This window comes from Aquarana catesbeiana, linkage group LG01, assembly GCF_042186555.1.
Source record: "Aquarana catesbeiana isolate 2022-GZ linkage group LG01, ASM4218655v1, whole genome shotgun sequence".
Lineage (NCBI taxonomy): Eukaryota > Metazoa > Chordata > Amphibia > Anura > Ranidae > Aquarana > Aquarana catesbeiana.
The window spans coordinates 521,081,383-521,099,680 of record NC_133324.1 but is presented as its reverse complement, the minus strand read 5'-3'; the positions used below and the strand labels follow the sequence as shown (position 1 = coordinate 521,099,680).

The window sequence follows — 18,298 nt, the reverse complement described above, 5'->3', positions numbered from 1 at the left end:
AGTCAGGACCAAAAAGCAAGTCTCCCAGGCACAGTATCCCACACAGCTTGTTTTTGGATGCCGTGTCCCCCGGCCAAGTTTTCAACCACAGAGCCCTTCTGGCCGAGTTAGCAAAGGCTGCAGATCTAGCTGTCATTTTAATTGATTCCGCTGAGGCATCAGAAATAAATGCAACAGCGGCTGACAGAGTCGAGAATGAATCCAAAATTTCTTGTTTTGGTGAGTCTGCTGAGATATGGGCCTTAAGTTGATCTAACCAGAACTCCATATTCCTGGATACCACCGTAGTCGCCATAGCAGGTTTAAGATTTCCCATGATGGATTGCCATGCCTTTTTTAGTAGCTGGTCCATCCTTTTGTCCATGGGATCTCTTAACACCCCCATGTCCTCGAATGCCAAATCTGTTGACCTCGAGACTTGGGAAAACGCTGCATCTAGTTTGGGGCTTTTGTTCCAAACCGCCGCTGGATCTTCATCAAAAGGGAAACGCCTTTTTAAGGCTTTGGGAAAGAAAGGTTTTCTCTCTGGCTCTGTCCACTTTTTCTTAATAGTCTCAGAAATAACTGAGTGTACTGGGAAATTGCAATTTTTGTGTTCGCTGAGCCCTGCATACATTTTGTCATGCAGAGATAACTCCTTTCTTTCCTCTTCCAGACCCAGTGTGGTATAGATTGCTTTTAACAGGCCAACTACCTGTTCTAAAGACAATTTAAATTTTGAAGGTAAATTTTCTCCTTCCTCCCCCTCATCAGACTGAGAGGGGGAATGTCTCTCTGGGGTAGGAGATGCCTCAGTCTCCACCGTCGGGACTATAAGTGAGCCTTGAGAGGACTGTGAGGTAGTTGGCTGACTCAGGGATGGGTTTGCTAGAGAAGAGCGAAATGATTGAATAGTCGCATCAAGTTCTTTTTTAACAGATGCAATCAAAAGAAGCTTCTTCTTTAACTAACGAATCAATACCGGCTTGACAAAGTCTTCTTCCATCCGAGAGAGAGAGAGAGAGAGAGAGAGAGAGAGAGAGAGAGAGAGAGAGAGAGAGAGAGAGAGAGAGAGAGAGAGAGAGAGAGAGAGAGAGAGAGAGAGAGAGAGAGAGAGAGAGAGAGAGAGAGAGAGAGAGACCACAGTACAAGGACAGTAAAAAACTGCCCCTTACCTGGGCCTTGCTGGTGCCTGTCCCACTCGCTGCCGCCATTGATTCCATCGAGGAGTGCATGCTGTGTGTGTTATGTGGCTAAAACGCTGGTTCCGCACTCCAACAGCGCCAGTCCGAAACCGCTAAATAAGCACCAGCCCCGTTCCTCCCCTTTCCACCTGAGATTTCCGGCGGAAAGGACACCGTACGCCTGTTCCGTGGGCGCCACCCCCTTCCTGGATGCCTCACTTCCGGCGGATGGAGCAACAGGCGGTGGACCGAAAAAAAAAGCACAGTAAAATGGCCACCGCCTGCCTTACCGCCGCCTAGGAGTGATGCCCACAACAGTCAGACTCACCCTGAGCCCAGATGAAGAGGGAGAGGGAGCCCAGCCAGCAGCACCAAACATCAGCTGTGGAATGGGAGGAACAGCTCTCATAAGGTAAAAAAAGCATTTGGTGAAAACACAGGAAATCTGAGCTCCCAGGACAGCACCTGAGAGCCCTAAATTCCCCTCGAAGTGTTCCCTCTGGAGGAAACACAAAAACTGACAATGTGTGGAAAGGAGCCTCCTTTTAAAGTTTGGTGGAAGAGGGGTATCCTGTTTGCAAGGGGAGGAGTCACTCTCTCAAGTGCTGTGCTGAAAAAGGTTAAAGGGAAAAAAAAACACACAAAAAAAAAAAAAAAAAAAATTTTAGGTTGTCCCCAGAAAAGTAATAGAGGGGAAATCTTCCAATGGGGACACTAGTTCTGGTGACCCGGGGGTCCCCAATGAATTCCCTTGGGCCCCTTTCACACTGAGGCACTTTTGCGCTAAAAGTAGCACCTGAAAAGCTGACGAAAACCTATTCCCATTAAAATCAACGAATGCTTTCACACTGAAGGGGGGGAGGTGGTCAAATAAACTCGTGCAAGCGGCTTCTTTGGAGCGCTAAAAAGGTGCCTCAAATATGTCCCTCCCCATTGAAATGAATAGAAACCGCCTCAAAAGAGCAGTGTTTTACTGGCAGTTTAGAAGCGCCTCAGTGTGAAAGTGGCCTTAAAGAGGTTGTAAACCCTGTAAAAAGTAAAAAAAAAAAATAAATAAAAAAACACCTTTCACAAGAAAAAAGGCATAATGAGCTAGTATACATCGCATGCTCGCGGGAGCCACCAGTCAGGCCCCTTTCACACTGGGGCGGTTTGCAGGCGTTATTGCGCTAAAAATAGCACCTGCAAACCGCCCCTAAACAGCCTCCACTGTTTGTTCAGTGTGAAAGCCCGAGGGCTTTCACACTGAAGCAGTGCGCTGGCAGGAGAAGAAACAATCTCCTACAAGCCGCATCTTTGGAGCGGTGAAGGAGCGGTGAATTCACCGCTCCTAAACCGCTCCTGCCTATTGAAATCAATGGGACAGCGCGGCTATACCTCGGTAATACTGCGGCTATAGCCGCGCTATACGAGTGGTTTTAACCCTTTTTCGGCCGCCAGCGGGGGGTTAAAACCGCACCACTTGCGGCCAAACACAGCGGTAAAACAGCGCTAAAAATAGCGCTGTTATACCGCCGACGCCCCCTACCGCCCCAGTGTGAAAGGGGCCTCATGGTCCTAAAGAAACGGCATGTGTGGCCGTTTCTTCACAGCACATGCGCTGATGATGTCGGCGTATATAGTAATTATCTCCTAAACGGTGCAAGTTTTGGAGATATTTATAGTACCTACATACAGGTAATCCTCATTATAGGCACAATTGAAGAGGAAGACGTTACTTCCGTTTTAACCACTTGCCGACCACCTTCTGCATATATACTGCGGAAGCCCGGTGGACTAGATATTCACTGGCCACCCGCGATTGCAGTGCAGAGAGGCAGACTGGGGATCTGCCAATGGATCTGGGAGAGGGAGACTAGTGATCTCTACTCCCAGTCAGTTCTTCCCCCCATATTTAGAAAGCACCTCCATAGGGAACACTTAACCCCTTGAACACGGCATGGGTTTCCCCTCCAAGAGCAAACCAGGCCCTTCGGTCTAGTATGGATTGCAAGGGGAACCCACAGGCCGAAAAACTGGCGTAGGGGCTCCCCCACCCCAAATCCATACCAGAGCCTTATCTGAGCACACAGCCCGGCAGGTCAGGAAAGGGGGTGGGGACGAGCAAGCGCTCCCCCCCCTCCTCAACCATGCCAGGCTGCATGCCCTCAATGGGAGGGGGGGGTGCTTTGGGGTAGGGGGAACCTGCACCCCAAAGCACCTTGTCCCCATGTTGATGAGGACAAGGGCCTCTTCCCAAAAACCCTGGCGGTTGATTGTTGGGGTCTGCGGACGAGGAGCTTATTGGAATCTGGAAGCCCCCTTTAACAAGGGGGCCCCCAGATCCCGCCACCCCACCCTATGTGAATGAGTATGGGGTACATTGTACCCCTACTTATTTACCAAAAAAAGTGTCAAAAATAAAAACACAGTACACAGGTCTTTAACCACTTGCTTACTGGGTACTTAAACCCCCCCTCCTGTCCAGACCAATTTTCAGCTTTCAGCGCTGACGCACTTTGAATGACAACTGCACGGTCATACTACACTGTACCCAATCATTTTTTTCCCACAAATAAATCTTTCTTTTGGTGGTATTTAATCATCTCTGCGTTTTTGTTTTTTTTTAGCAAAAAATGTAAAAAGACATTTTTTTTTTTTAATCTTTTTTTTTATATTTTGTTATAACAATTTTAAAACAGGTAATTTGTCTCCTTCATTGATGTATGCTGATGAGGCGGCACTGATGGGTGGCAGTGATGGGCACTGATCGGTTACGCTGATGAGACATAATTACCTCTTCGGGACCGATGTCCATTGCAGATGAGCCGGTGATCGGCTTTTTTTTTCTCCTCACGCTGTCAGCGTGAGAAAAAAAAAAAAACGATTACCGAGCTTCTGTTTACATCATGTGATCAGCTGTCATTGGCTGACAGCTGATCACATGGTAAGGGACCAGCCCCTTACTGGGATCGGTGATCACCTGAGTCTCAGTGACTCGGTGATCACAGCGTGCGCCCTGCAGGGCCCGTGCACAGGGGAGACCGTCATATGACGACCTCCCGGAAATTCAGGTCCGCGCTGTGGCCGTCATTTGGCTATAGCGCGGACGCCAAGTTGTTAAAATAATTTATTAGGCAGCTCCGGGGTCTCTTCTGACTTCTTCTCCCCTCTCTGGCTCTTCTGGGGACGTCTTCTGCCTCTGCCGGGTCTTCTCCCCTCTGTCCGCTGTCTTCTGTCACGTCTTTTCCGCTGTCTTCCCGCTCTGTTCTTCTTCTGATGTTGACTCAACGCTCTCTCCCGCTCTAATGCTGGGCGCGCCGTGTGCCACTATTTATATTGGCATGGGTCGGGGTCACCAGAGGCCCGCCCCTTATGACATCATCACCTGCCCATCATGCCCCGGGTGGGGACGTCATAAGGGGCGAGCCTCCGGACAACAACACCCGGTGACCCCGCCCCATGCCAATATATGTAGTGGCACACCGCGCACCCAGCATTAGAGGAGAGAGCGTCATGTCAACATCGGAAGAAAAACAGAGGAAGAAGACCCGGCAAAAGAGTGAGAAGACCCCGCAGAGGCAGAAGACAGCAGACAGAAGGAGAAGAACCGGAGAGGGCTAGAAGACATCAGCAGAGAACAGAGAAGACCCGGAGAGGGGAGAAGAACCAGCAGAGGCAGAAGACAGAGGGAGAAGAACCGGAGAGGACTAGAAGACCCGGAGTGGGGAGAAGAACCGGCAGGAGGCAGAAGACATCAGCGGAGAAGAAGTCAGAAGAGACCCCGAGCTGCCTAATAAATTACTTGAAAAACCTGAGTATTGTGTTTTCTTTTTGACACTTTTTAATTTTAATTTTTTTTTTTGGTGAATGGGTAGGGGTACAATGTATCCCATACTCAGTCACATAGGGTGGGGGGGGGGGCGGGATCTGGGGACCCACCTTGTTAAAGAGGGCTTCCAGATTCCAATAAATTCCCCACCCACAGACCCTGACAGCCAAAGGCCAGAGTTGTCGGGAAGAGACCCTTGTCCTCATCAACATGGGGACAAGGTGCTTTGGGGTTGGGGGGGGCACAAGATCCCCCCCCGCCCCAAAGCACCCACCCCCCTATGTTGAGGGCATGTGGCCTGGTATGATTCGGGGAGCCACTTGATCTCACCACCTTATCTGACCTACTGGGCTATGTGCTCAGATAAGGGTCTGGTATGCTCTTGGAGTGGGAACCCCATCCTGTTTTTTTTTTTTTTTTTTACATTTTGCGTGGAGTTCCCCTTCAAGATCATCAGAGCACAAGTCGCATGCCAAAGTCGGATCAGTTAAGACGGCAATCTGACTTTAGTGATATTCAATGGCCTGAAGCTGGATCAAAGTCGGACCAAAGTAGTGCAGGGACTACTTTGAAGTCGTACTAATATGAATGGTAGTCATTGGAAATCACGGGGAACGACTTGTCATACGACTTTGCAGTCCCAAGTCGGAGGACAAGTTGTACAAGTGGGAAAGGGGCCTTAGGGTCAGATTTGTCCACCGCAATATCGCAGTCCCGCTAAAAATAGCTGATCCCTGCCATTACTAGTAAAAACAATAAATAAAAATTAAAAAGTCCCTAAATCTATCCCCTATTTTGTAGACTATGTAACTTCTGCGTAAACCAAGCAATATACGCTTATTGCGATTTTTTTACCAAAAATATGTAGAATACATACTGGCCTAAACTGATGTATTTATTTTAAAAAATTGTTTGTTTTTTTAATTGTCGCTCTTTTTTTGTTTATAGCGCCAAAAATAAAAACTGCAGAGGTGATCAAATACCACCAAAAGAAAGCTCTATTTGTGGGGGGGGGGGGGGGATACATCAATTTTTGGATACAATGTCGTGTCCACACAGTTGTCAGTTAAAGCGAGGCACTGCTGTATTGCAAAAAAAATGGCCTGGTCATTAAAGGGGGTAAATTCTTCTGGGGCTAAGGTGGTTAATTTGCAAGGATTTCCCCTTCCTGTTTGGCTATGGGACAGGAAGTGAAATCTCCACAAAGGGTTAGAGATGGCAAAAAAAAAAAAATGTATATATTATATATACACACACACACAAATATCAAACTGGGAAAGAAGTGAGCACACAATGTTGGCTTTTCCCATCTGCCCCATCTTCCCATGCCCCTAGTTCTAAACAGCTGGGAGACCAAGAGATGGCTAAACAAAAGCCAGCAGCACCAGCCACACTCACACTACCCCGGACACCAACAGCTGCACTCCGGCACAAAACCTCTGAGCCCATCTCCCTACACGTCAGAAAGAAAAAAGACATGGAGCCCTCGGCTGCTGCTGCTGCGTGCCAGCCCTCCATTTTACACACAGGACACCATCATCCGGCTCCTGCCATTTGCCGGCTCTTATATCGATCCTTTCCGCTTCCCATTACCAGTGCTATGCTAGAACAATACCTGCGGTATCCATCGTTACTGAAGCCGTAGTAATTATTGGTAGCCATGTTGGGAGCTTTAGCAAGCGAGAACCAGTGCAGAAGGCGCGGCTTCTGAAGAGCACGTGATCTCAAAAGACCACGTGATGGCGCTAGTCTTCCGCCGCTTGTTCAGGTCCAGCCCGCCCTGAGAAGGTGTGATGAAATGGTAATACGAAAAGAATGGTTTGGAGGATAATTGGAAGTGACAGTATTACGTGTTCATGTCAGTACCTGTGGAACTTCTTGGGTCTGATAGTTAGGCCAGGACACAGATGACGGGCCTGGTTACCTACCCTGTTTGGCATAGTTCACCTTTACTAAAATCCTGCCTGTGCACATAAGGGATGAATAGCTGCCAACTGTCCCTGGTTTCGAGGGACTGTCCCTGATTTGGAACGCTCTCTTTCCTCCTCATTTTGGTCTGATCTATATGGTTGTATAGAACATGAACTATTTATCTATCAAAAAGTGTTTCACAGGTCTAAACCATTCATCCAATTTCAAAATTGCTGCATTCGTAGATTGCAAAAGCCAATATAAAGGACTAGTAGTGGTAAAAAAAGCACTTCTGGGTTTAACTAATCTTCAGTTTTTATTTTTTGCACTATAAACAAAAACAGAGCGACAATTTTGAAAAAAAAAAACAAAAAACAATATGTTTTACTTCTTGCTATAATAAATATCCCCCAAAAAATGCAAAAAAAAAAAAACACACATTTCTTCATCAGTTTAGGCCAATATGTATTCTGCTACATATTTTTGGTAAAAAAATCCCAATTAGCGTATAGTGATTGGTTTGCGCAAAAGTTATCGTGTCTACAAAATAGGGGATAGATTTATGCCATTTTGGTTTTTTTTTTACCAGTAATGACAGAGATCTGCGATTTTTGTCAGGACTGTGACATTGCGGCGGACAGATCGGACACTATTTTGGGACCATTGACAATTATACAGCGATCAGTGCTATAAAAATGCGCTGATTGCTGTATAAATGGCACTGACAGGGAAGGGGTTAACACTAGTGGTGATCAAGGGGTTAAATGTGTTCCCTGGGAGGTGTTTTTAACTGTATGGGAGCTGGGGTGACTCAAGGAGGAGAGAGATCGCTGTTCCTAGACACTAGGAACAGACAATCTCACTCTACCCCCCTGACAGAATGGGGAGTTCTGCCTGTTTCTGCTGTTTTCTAGGAGGCCGTCAGTTGGAAATGGACCGCCTGTCCACTTCCATCCGATCCACCAGATAGATGGGAAATAGTTCCACTATCCGTCTGTTTTTGGCGGACAGGATCAGATAGCGGCGGGTGTCGGCACACTTGTGTCCACTGACATCCGCCACTCCATAGAAGAGACTGGAGGGTCTGATCAGGTCCGCCTGAAAAACTGACAGGTGGACCCGATCAGATCGCCCGTGTGAAAGAGGTTGTATCCCCTGCTTGGTTATTTGTACCCACAGGTATGCCTATAATCAGGCTTACCTGTAGGTAAAATGAATATCTCCTGGGAGGCGTGGCCAAGATGGCGATGTGAGCGGCTGCTTCTCAGAGAGCTCCGCACATCGCCGACATAATCCGGATCCATCTGGCTTCTAAATCCTCCGGACACATCCCTGCTGTCTCTGGGGGGCTCACAGACCCTCTATCTCTTGAGGGGGAGGATAATTTTTTTTGATCCGGGGTCGCGATCGGATCCGCCGGACGCTCCGGCCTACCTCGAGGCACTAGGCCGCAGCCGCGGACTTTCCTGGCGGGCCGCGCCGCGATCCGGATGACCCCTGGCGCGGTCGGCGCCTCCGGAAACATCACGGCCCACCACGGGCCTCAGATAAAAGCTCAGGCCTAGCCACGGCCGCAGAATCGGCCCGGATTGCATCCTCAGGCCCTACGAACAGTTAGGCCGCATCCGCGGCCTCCCCTGAAGATCTGAGGCCGCCGGAACAGCTGAGGGTGAGACTGACCCCAGAGATCTGGAGGGGGAGAGCCCAGGAAAGCTGAGGGTCTCCATCTGGATTGTGGAGCAGGCCCTAGACCATCTCCTTCCCTGACACCCTGGGAGAGATACACTGAAAGTCCCTGTAGGCCTGTGGAAGTCCGAGGACAGCCCTGATTTTACTCAGCCTGCAGGTGAGGGGGCAAACTCTCTGGGGGGCACGTACAGCTCTAAACATACTGACTGCATACCCCTGAACCCCCCCCCTGATAGTCTCCCACAGCCAGCCACTAATTACTGCCCAGACTGGGGCCTTGCTAATCTGAATGAGGCGCAGATCTTCTAGTGCAAAATATAGCAAGGGGGGCAAAAGGTTGGCCTTTCCACCACAGTCGGACTTCCCCCAGACGCCCACCTGTCCCACTCCGGAGGCCCATACCACACGCAGCACACATAGAGCCTCACAGACAAGCATCATGGAGCCGGATGACTCTCGTCCCCCCTGGCTGGCGGACGTCATGGCGGCCATAGCAACTTGCCAATCCACATTAACAACAAAAATAGAGGCTGTTCAGCTGGATATGGGTCTAATCCGTCAAGACATAGACAAAATTAGGTCGCGAGTTACCGAGACGGAACAAAGATTGAGTAACACTGAAGATACCGTGGCGGAACATGGAGCAACACTCCGTACGCTCCAGACCAAAGTAAAGGCCTTAGAATACAGAGCTGAAGATGCGGAGAACAGAAACCGGCGCAATAATCTTCGTATTATCGGTTTACCGGAGGGGGCGGAGGGGAACAATCCTACCTCCTTCATAGAGGGCCTGCTGCGAGACCTCCTACCGGAAGCCCGATGGTCACCCTACTACACAGTTGAGAGGGCACACCGTATACCGCCTAAGCCAGGGCCTCCTGGATCCCCTCCTCGCACCTTCATACTCCGTCTCCTTAATTTCAGAGACAGGGATGAAGTTCTTCGTGCCTCCAGAAATGTTGGGGACCTAAGATTTCAGAACACTAAACTGATGATTTTCCCTGACTATTCGGTAGAGACCCAAAAACTCAGGAAATCGTTTGACCAGGTTAAGGCCGCACTGAGATCACGCAACATTCGCTATAGTGTACTCTTCCCTGCTCGCTTGAGGGTCCAGGATGGCGAGACGACTCGATTTTTCACCACACCAAGGGAGGCCTCTGTCTGGCTGGATTCTCTGCCACAGATCCGTTGACCGACCGATCGGTACACACCGAATCTCCTCTTTATTCTTTACTTGTAACAACCTGGGCCCAAGTCTGAATTCACATACGAACTGCTCCATGGATGACTTAGTTTTGTTGCACAGGTTGTGCCCAGTTCATCCCCATGATGTGTTCAGACTTGAGGGGGGTAACCAACTATCCCCTTTCAGGAAAACTCTAAGTTAATGCCCCTGCCTAAGCATTTGGTCAGGAGACTGTTGAGCTATGAGGCTTCATGTTACCTGCATACCTGTATCCTCTTAGTGATGGATCGACTTCACTGTGGGGTCACAACACGATTTACTTCTTCTCTGTTTGACTTCTAATACCCCACAGCCTGTTATAATCCATTAGCGGAGTTCTCACACTCGAAGGGCCGCTTGAACTGTTGCTTGCCCCCCCCGTGTGCAATTTAGGGGGGTCGGGCTCGCCTCTTCCACGGACCCCTTGCTGCAGCCGGCGAGCTGAATTGGTTTGGGATTGAAACCCGCCTCAGTTTGGGGGGGCTGGGTGGGGTGGGGGGTGGGGAAAGTTCCCCTAATGGGGCTGTTCTAATTTACGTTAGAAGTTGGACTGTTTTCAGTTTGGTTCTGTTTTTGTTTTACAATTGTTTTTTTTAAAAAATTGACTCATCAGCATTGCAATGTTTTCAGGTATGTCCGTTATGGGTCCGGGGGTCCAGTTCGGGAGCCACGACCTACATTGATCCTAACATTATTATCATTCTGAGTAACCATGTCCTCCCTTAATATTGTTTCCTGGAACACTAGGGGACTGAACTCCCCGGTTAAGCGTTCCCTGGTGTTCCAATTCCTTAAAGCTTACAACCCACATATATGTGTGCTCCAGGAAACGCATTTGATAGGAAGTAGAGTTTTGGCCCTCAAAAAACCGTGGGTGGGTTATCACTACCACTCCACGCACTCCAGTTTTTCCAGGGGTGTCACTATTCTGATATTGAAATCCCTTCCTTTCCGGCTCCTGGATTTGGCCCTCGACCCTGATGGTCGTTATGTCATCATACATGCTAAAATATACTCTCTAACGTGGACCATTGTGGGTTTATATTTGCCTCCTCCGGCTTCACTACTGGTGCTCAACCAGATCACCGGCAAGATAGCTGAATTTGCATCTGATAACAATATTATATTGGGTGATTTCAATCTAGTCCCTGATCCGGATCTTGATAGACTGGCGTCTGCGGGGTATCACCATCCTGGGTTGACTGAGTGGGCGGACACGTATGGCCTGACTGATGTGTGGAGGTGGAGACACCCCCAGACCAGGGCATACACATGCCACTCGGCCTCTCACAGGACGTTCTCCCGGATAGACTTAGTCTTCGCGGGAAGTCCGGTCCTCCCACGGGTTACAGATATACGAATACTCCCTAGAGGAATTTGTGACCACGCTCCCCTGCTGTTGTCATTGGACCTTTCACTGGGCCCTGTAGACAAGATATGGAGGCTCTCGAGGTTTTGGATTTCAGACACGGCCGTAGACTCTCAATTCAGAACGGAGCTGCTTGACTTCTGGGTGGTAAATGTGGGCTCGGCTGACCCCACAGTTGTCTGGGATGCATTCAAGGCCACGACGAGGGGACAATACCAGACCATTATAGCCAGAGTTCGTGGGGAGCGCAGGGCAGAGTTGGTAAGGGCTGAGAGAGAGGCGAGTTGTGCAGAGATCCTCTTTGTTCGTACCCGGGACCCTATACACTACTCACATTTACAATTGATGACATCGGAGGTGGTTCGTCTTCGTACCACTCTTACCCAGAAAAAAATGCTGGCTCAATCCCAACGGATTTTTGAGCAGGGGGAGCGAGCGGGTCGCTTGTTGGCCTGGCTCTCCAGGGAGCAGGCGGGGGGGATGAGCATCTCCCACATCAGAGACCCTTCGGGACAGATAGTCCACACACCGGAAGAGATCAATAGCTGTTTCGCGGAATTCTATAAATCTCTCTACATGTCCAGGGCAGACTATAGGGAGGAGGACCTGGTGGCATACTTAGACAGTATTGATGTCCCAACCCTTACGGTAACATATCGTGATAAGCTTGATGCCCCAATTACATCCTTGGAAATACTCCGGGCACTCAAATCAATGCAGACAGGGAAAACACCGGGACCCGATGGAATCCCTATAGAATTTTACAAACAATACGCTGCAGAACTAGTAGACAAGCTTCAGGACCTCTTCTCTGCGTCGATGCGCCTCGAGAGACTCCCGGATACAATGAGTGAAGCAATTATAGTGGTGATCCCCAAGCCCGGGAAGGACCCTACTTTATGCTACTCGTATCGCCCCATATCTCTCCTGAATGTGGACGCAAAGGTCCTGGCAAAAGTACTGGCCAATAGGCTTAACCTTGTCATCACTGCCCTGATCCACAGAGATCAAACAGGCTTCATGCCCGGGAGAGGTACTGACATCAACATTAGGCGTCTTTATACTCATATAGACAGGGCGGATGGGGAGTCCGGAGGAGTGGTGGCCTCACTCGACGCAGAGAAGGCTTTTGATTCCGTCGAGTGGGGCTACTTATGGGAGGTGCTCTCGCGTTTTGGGTTTGGCCCGGGCTTCACAAAATGGCTCCGCATGCTATATCATAGTCCTTCAGCCAGAATACGCACCAATGGTTGTCTATCGGAGAAGTTTAAATTGTTTCGGGGTACGAGACAGGGGTGTCCCCTCTCCCCGGGCTTATTTGCCCTGGCGATGGAGCCCCTGGCTATACTGCTGCGGGCTGACCCCGGGGTGAGGGGGCTTCAGGTGGGCCCAATCGAGGAGAAGATTTCGCTGTATGCGGATGACGCTCTGCTCTATTTGGCGGACGCGTCGTCCTCCCTGCAGACTGCACTAGGTCTAATTAACCGATTCGGCGGGTACTCGGGGATCCGTATTAATTGGGATAAGTCGATACTGTTCCCGCTCCATCAGTCGACCCCTAGGATCCCACACGTGCAGCTTAAATGGGTAGAGGACTTCAAGTACCTAGGGATTAAGATTAGTGGTAAAGTCCAGGATTATATGGACGATAATCTGCGACCACTTATGACACAGCTAACGGCTAGGTGTGCTTCTTGGCGTTCCCTCCCACTGACCCCGGTTGGCAGAGTAAATCTGCTAAAAATGATTTACCTTCCCAAATACTTATACTTTTTTCGCAACACACCCATCCATATCCCTAGGGCTTTTTTCCAAAGATTGGAGGGTCTGCTGATACACTTTGTGTGGGCTGGGAGGCCACCCAGAGTGGCCAAGCAGATCCTATATCTCCCATTATCCGGGGGGGGACTGGCACTACCGAACTTTCAAATTTATTACTGGGCAGCTGTTCTTGTTACGGTTCGGTGGTGGTTCTCCCAGCCCGCACAGAATCCTGCTGTTACTCTTGAAGCAGCCATTTTGGGTTCTTTTGCAGCCCTGAGCAACCTTCCGTTTCGTGGACTTCGGGCTAGTCAGTCCATGACAACTCTGATGCGAACCACTGTAAGGGTCTGGCAGGAGGCCAGGAGGATATATGGGAAACCCAATCATATCTCACCTCATATGCCCTTATGGGGCAATCCCATGCTCCCTCACCTTTATAGTATACCAGACCCCTCTATCTGGGCAAAAAAGGGTATCCTCACACTAAAACATATAGTTCAGGATGGTAGGCTTAAGACTTTTCAGGCCCTGAGGCAATCATTTTCTATCCCTTCCTCCTTCCAATTTAGATACTGGCAGCTAAAGCACGCTTTTGAAGCTCAGTTCCCTGCCCCCCTTATTTTGGAACCAGACTCCATTGAACGGCTCCTGATTTCTAGCGTGATGGGGAAGCCACTTTCAACGTTATATCTATACCTCACAGTAGAGTATGACACCAAACTAACCAAGACATGGGAAAAATGGAGGGTCGATATCCCTTCCTTGGATGAAGAGGAATGGAAGGAGTGTTTAATTTCCTACATTCCTTCCATGATAGCGGCGAAAGATAGGTTCATACAATTTAAGTTCCTACACAGAGCGTACTTCACCCCACAGAGACTGGCGCGCATTTATGATCAAAGGGACCCCAATTGTCAGAGATGTAGGCAGGAAGTGGGCACCTTTTGGCACATGGTCTGGTCCTGTCCCAAACTCAAACCCTTTTGGTTAGCAGTGGCCACCACACTGAGCGATGTCACAGGTTTGAATGTACCGGTTGACCCTCAGATACTATTGCTTAGCCATTTGGAGGATATTGAGGGAGACAGATATAGTAAACTGTGTCTTACCTTCGCATTATATTATGCTAGGCGTGAAATATTAATGGTATGGAAAAAGGCAGAGCCTCCTACTTTGGCATCATGGAAAAGGTCAGTGAACATGGTACTTCCCCTGTACAGATTGACATATGAAAGTAGGCAATGTCCAGGAAAGTTTGATAAGATCTGGTCCTCTTGGGTAGATGCCTCTGGGGCCCCGGAACCCCCTCTCGCATAATTATTATGCTATGAAACTGGTTGGAGGAAATCTAGTGTCTCTTTGACTGCTCTCCCGCTGCCTGTTCCCTCTTCCCCCCCCTTGCCTTTCCTTCGTTCTTCTTCCCCCCCCTCTTCCCCCCCTCCCCTTTCCTCCTCCTTCCCCTCCCCCCCCCCCCCCTTCCTCCTCCCTATCAGGTTGGATTGAAAATGGTTACTTATGTAAGTTTATCTACGATGCTATAATACTATAATGTATTAAGGTGTACTGTTAAGTGATACTTCTGATATTTGCACAATTGGAATATCTGATAGGCAATGACTACAGGTTGAAGGTTGATTTTAATGTCATTTTCTTCTATACTTTGAATGTTTTAAATCACTCTGTAAAGTAATGCTGATTTGTTTAATAAAATTTTCTGTTAAAAAAAAAAAAAATGAATATCTCCTAAACCTGTACGATTTAGTAGATATTCACCCTGCATGCGGCCGCTGACGTCAGCAGCGCATGCGCTCTGAATGTCCAGCGTACCATGCCGGAACTTCAGAGCTTTATGCCAGAACTTCAGAGCTTTATGCCGGAACGGAGGGCTCCTGCGCATGCACGTGAGAGTGACATCACTGCGGCTCTGGACATTTAAAGCACCAGAGCCTGGGAACCCGAAAGAAACGCGCGGGGAGGGACATGTCAGCCCTCTTAGCGGTGACCGGACGCCGCTGTGGGGGTTTCGTTCTAAGGTAAGTATTTCATAATGTGCTAGTATGCAATGCATGCTAGCGCATTGTGCTATTGTCTTGCAGGGGTTTTAGTTTTTTTCAGCTGTTTACTACCGCTTTAAGGGGGCGTGGCAGGGTGTGTCTTATGCCTACATACAGTTGCTAATAGGTGTCCCTCATTCCCATCTCAGAAAGGAACTCGGAGGTATGGGGTTGTCTGTGGATTAAAAACAAACTGTGTAACACCCTTATAGGCCATTTATGTACCTCATGAAGCCTGACTTGTTGCTAGGGCTTTGCTAAGAGAGGCCTAGGTGCTATTGTTTACCCTCACCATCACAGGAGTGAGCTCCCAAATGCTGAGCTCAGAGCTACTGAATCAGGGGAGGGAAAGCACATGTGAGGGGGTTTGAATCAGAGAGAGAGAGCTCCATCCTGTGATGGTGGAGGTGAACAGTAAGGCCTGGGCATCATTCCATCCTGCCTTGTTGCTAGGACATTATTAAGAGAAGCCCAGGCTTTACTGTTCACCTCCAACATCACAGGAGTGAGCTCTCTCTCTGATTCAAACCCCCTCACATGCACTTTCTCTGCCCTGAGGCCCCGTTCACACTTGAGCATTTTTGAGCTTCGAGCTACAAAATGCTCAACAAGCAAAAATCTAATGTTTTCAATAGGCCTTGTTCACATCTGAGCATCCTGTAGCTTGTAGCAAAATGCCTGTTGCTCAAAAAAGTACATGCGCTACTTTTCAGGTAGAATTGAGCCCCCATAGACTTCAATGGAAACCCCTGAAAAGCGCAATATGAGCTTTTTTTTCAAAAGTTTTATTGCCCCTTTTTCAGCTTCATTCCACACCTTTTATTTGAAAAACGCCTGACAAAAGCTGCAAAAACGTGCAAATCCACCCCAAAAAACGCTTGAAAATGTGACACTTAGGTGTGAATGTAGAAAATTGGGGATGGAGACCAGTCCCCTACTGGTCTCCAAAGGACAAGGAAGTGGACTATCTCGGTACTGATTGGATAAGATGCAATTAAATGTAAAATAACGTTTTTTATTTAGACATACAAATAAAAAACGTATATCCAAATACAAATAGGAAAATTATTTGTAAGGTTCATACCAAGACATTATTAAAATACTATTTTTATTTTAATATTGTCTTGGTATGAACATTACAAATCATGTTCCTATTTGTATTTGGATATCCTGTTTTTATTTGTATGTCTAAATAAAAAAAACGTTATTTTACTTTATGTCCATCTTGTCTAATCGGTACAGAGATAGTCCACTTCCTTGTCCTTTAGAAACCAGTAGGGGACTGGTCTCCATCCCCAATTTTTTAGTATTGGATATGGTACCTCCTATTTTACACATGCAAATAACTCCAATTGAGGCCGTCTTTTGCTAGGTGTGAATGTAGTCACATTCAATAGCTCTGAGCTCAGCATTTAAGAACTTACTCCTGTGATGGTGGGGGTAATAACAGCTAGGCCTCACTTAGCAACGTCCTAGAAACAAGTCAAGCTTCATGAGGTACATAAATGGCCTACATCTATAGCAAGGGCATTATTCAAATTTAGTCAAAGCTGCACAGTTTGTTGTTATCTACAAACGCCCCTTATCTGCATAGGCAGTTTTTTGGCAAAAGGTGTTGTAAAGGTTTTTTTTTTTTTTAATAAAAAAAAAGTTATGTTTACCTAATCTATGCAATGGTATAGCACAGAGCAGCCCCGATTCTCCTGTTATAGACAACAATGTCTCCTGTGAGACCAGGAAGAGAAGGAGTGATCCTGGAGCCGTGAGAGGTGCCAGGTAATTGCCCTCTTTTTCTACGCTTTTGCCCTGCTTAAGGCCTGGTTCACACCTATGCTAATTTTTAGCTCATTTTCAGTTTTGCAGAAATGCACTACAGCCCATTTAACATACAGGCAGTCCCTGAGTTACAAACACAATAGGGACTATAGGTTTGTTCGTAAGTCGAAGTTGTTTGTAAGTCGCAACACTGCATTAGTAAGTGTAACCAACTGTCAGGAAGTTTGCACTTGCTGTTAGGACACTGAAGTTAGGATGAGTAGATGTGCTGAGTAGACGCTCTTCACTCTACTCCCCATCCTCCAGGCTATGAGGCAATTAGCAGACGGCTGCAGCTAGAGCAAACAGGCAGAGCAGAGATGCCGACACACAGACAGACAGCACAGCAGCAAGTTGGAGGGATACGTGCTTATCTCTCACCACGTGCAATGGAGGGTGAACACCAAGCTGAGAGACAGACAGTGGGAAGGCGCGGAGCAATGGACCCCAGTGGGAATTCGGTGAGCAGGCGCAACACTGCCAGTACAGCCAGACATGATCGTGGCCCCCTGACACCAGGCCGCGGCTCCCAGACACCGGATCTCAGCTCCCAGGTATCAGGACGCGGTGTACAGGCCAGAGACCGGAGATCCCCGGTGCTGGGGAGAGGGAGGACAGCGCCCAGAAGTAGCAGCAGCCTGGTTCACAGCCTGGGTCCCCCAGGGGAGCGAACCGGAGCCGGTCTGAATTGAGTGGCATATGATAGCTCACCATTGAGAAGGGAGCCGGATTTGGAGTCAGAGATGGTCCCCTGAAGAACCTAAAGACCCTCAGGTAAAAGACTGTGTTATTATGACCCCTTTAACGGCCACAGCAGGGGGGCGGCATTTGCCCTGAGGGAGGGTATAGGGACAGAGAATGGAACCCCCACTTTGTATGTGGAGAAGGTAAGGGGATGGACTGTGATAGAGGCAGGTTCCCCCACAGAGGGACAAACTTCCCTGGCAGTGCAATGCCCCAACCCTGCGTGCAGTGAGGGTACCGCGTCCCCGAGGACGGAGAGGAACGCTGAGGGTCTAGAGATGGACATTAGAGAGCTCCTTAAAGCCCTGCCTACTAAAACAGATATCCAGGAATTGATAGTAGCTGTGGAGCAGTCATGCCAACAAGACACTTGAAAATGGGCATGAGGTAGTGGTTAGAGCAGTATTCAAGATACAGTGAAAATATCATGAGGAGGCCCTAAATTTATATAGGGATCAACTGGACGATCATGAGAACAGGGATCGCAGGCAAAATATTCGTATAAAAGGAATACCAGAAGCGATTCGGATGCCTGAGTTGCTTACGACTGTCCAGATAATGGGCGACTCAGCACCAGAGAATATCGAGGTTGACAGGGTCCGCCGCATTCCATCTTATGCTCTCCCAAATATGGAGAGACCAAGAGATGATATATGCAAACTACAGTGGGGACGGAAAGTATTCAGACCCCCTTAAATTTTTTCACTCTTTGTTATATTGCAGCCATTTGCTAAAATCATTTACAGAATT

General features: G+C 48.4%; 1 protein-coding gene across 1 annotated transcript in view; it reads right to left on the bottom strand.

Moving 5' to 3' along the window:
* Positions 1 to 6,739, bottom strand: part of ZFR2 (zinc finger RNA binding protein 2) — a 324,702-nt gene extending 317,963 nt beyond the window's left edge. The window contains exon 1 of the mRNA XM_073594216.1: positions 6,590 to 6,739. Within this exon, the coding sequence (XP_073450317.1) occupies positions 6,590 to 6,636 (47 nt within the window). The 5' untranslated portion in view covers positions 6,637 to 6,739. The remainder of the gene's footprint in view (positions 1 to 6,589) is intronic.
* Positions 6,740 to 18,298: the final 11,559 nt, after the last annotated feature.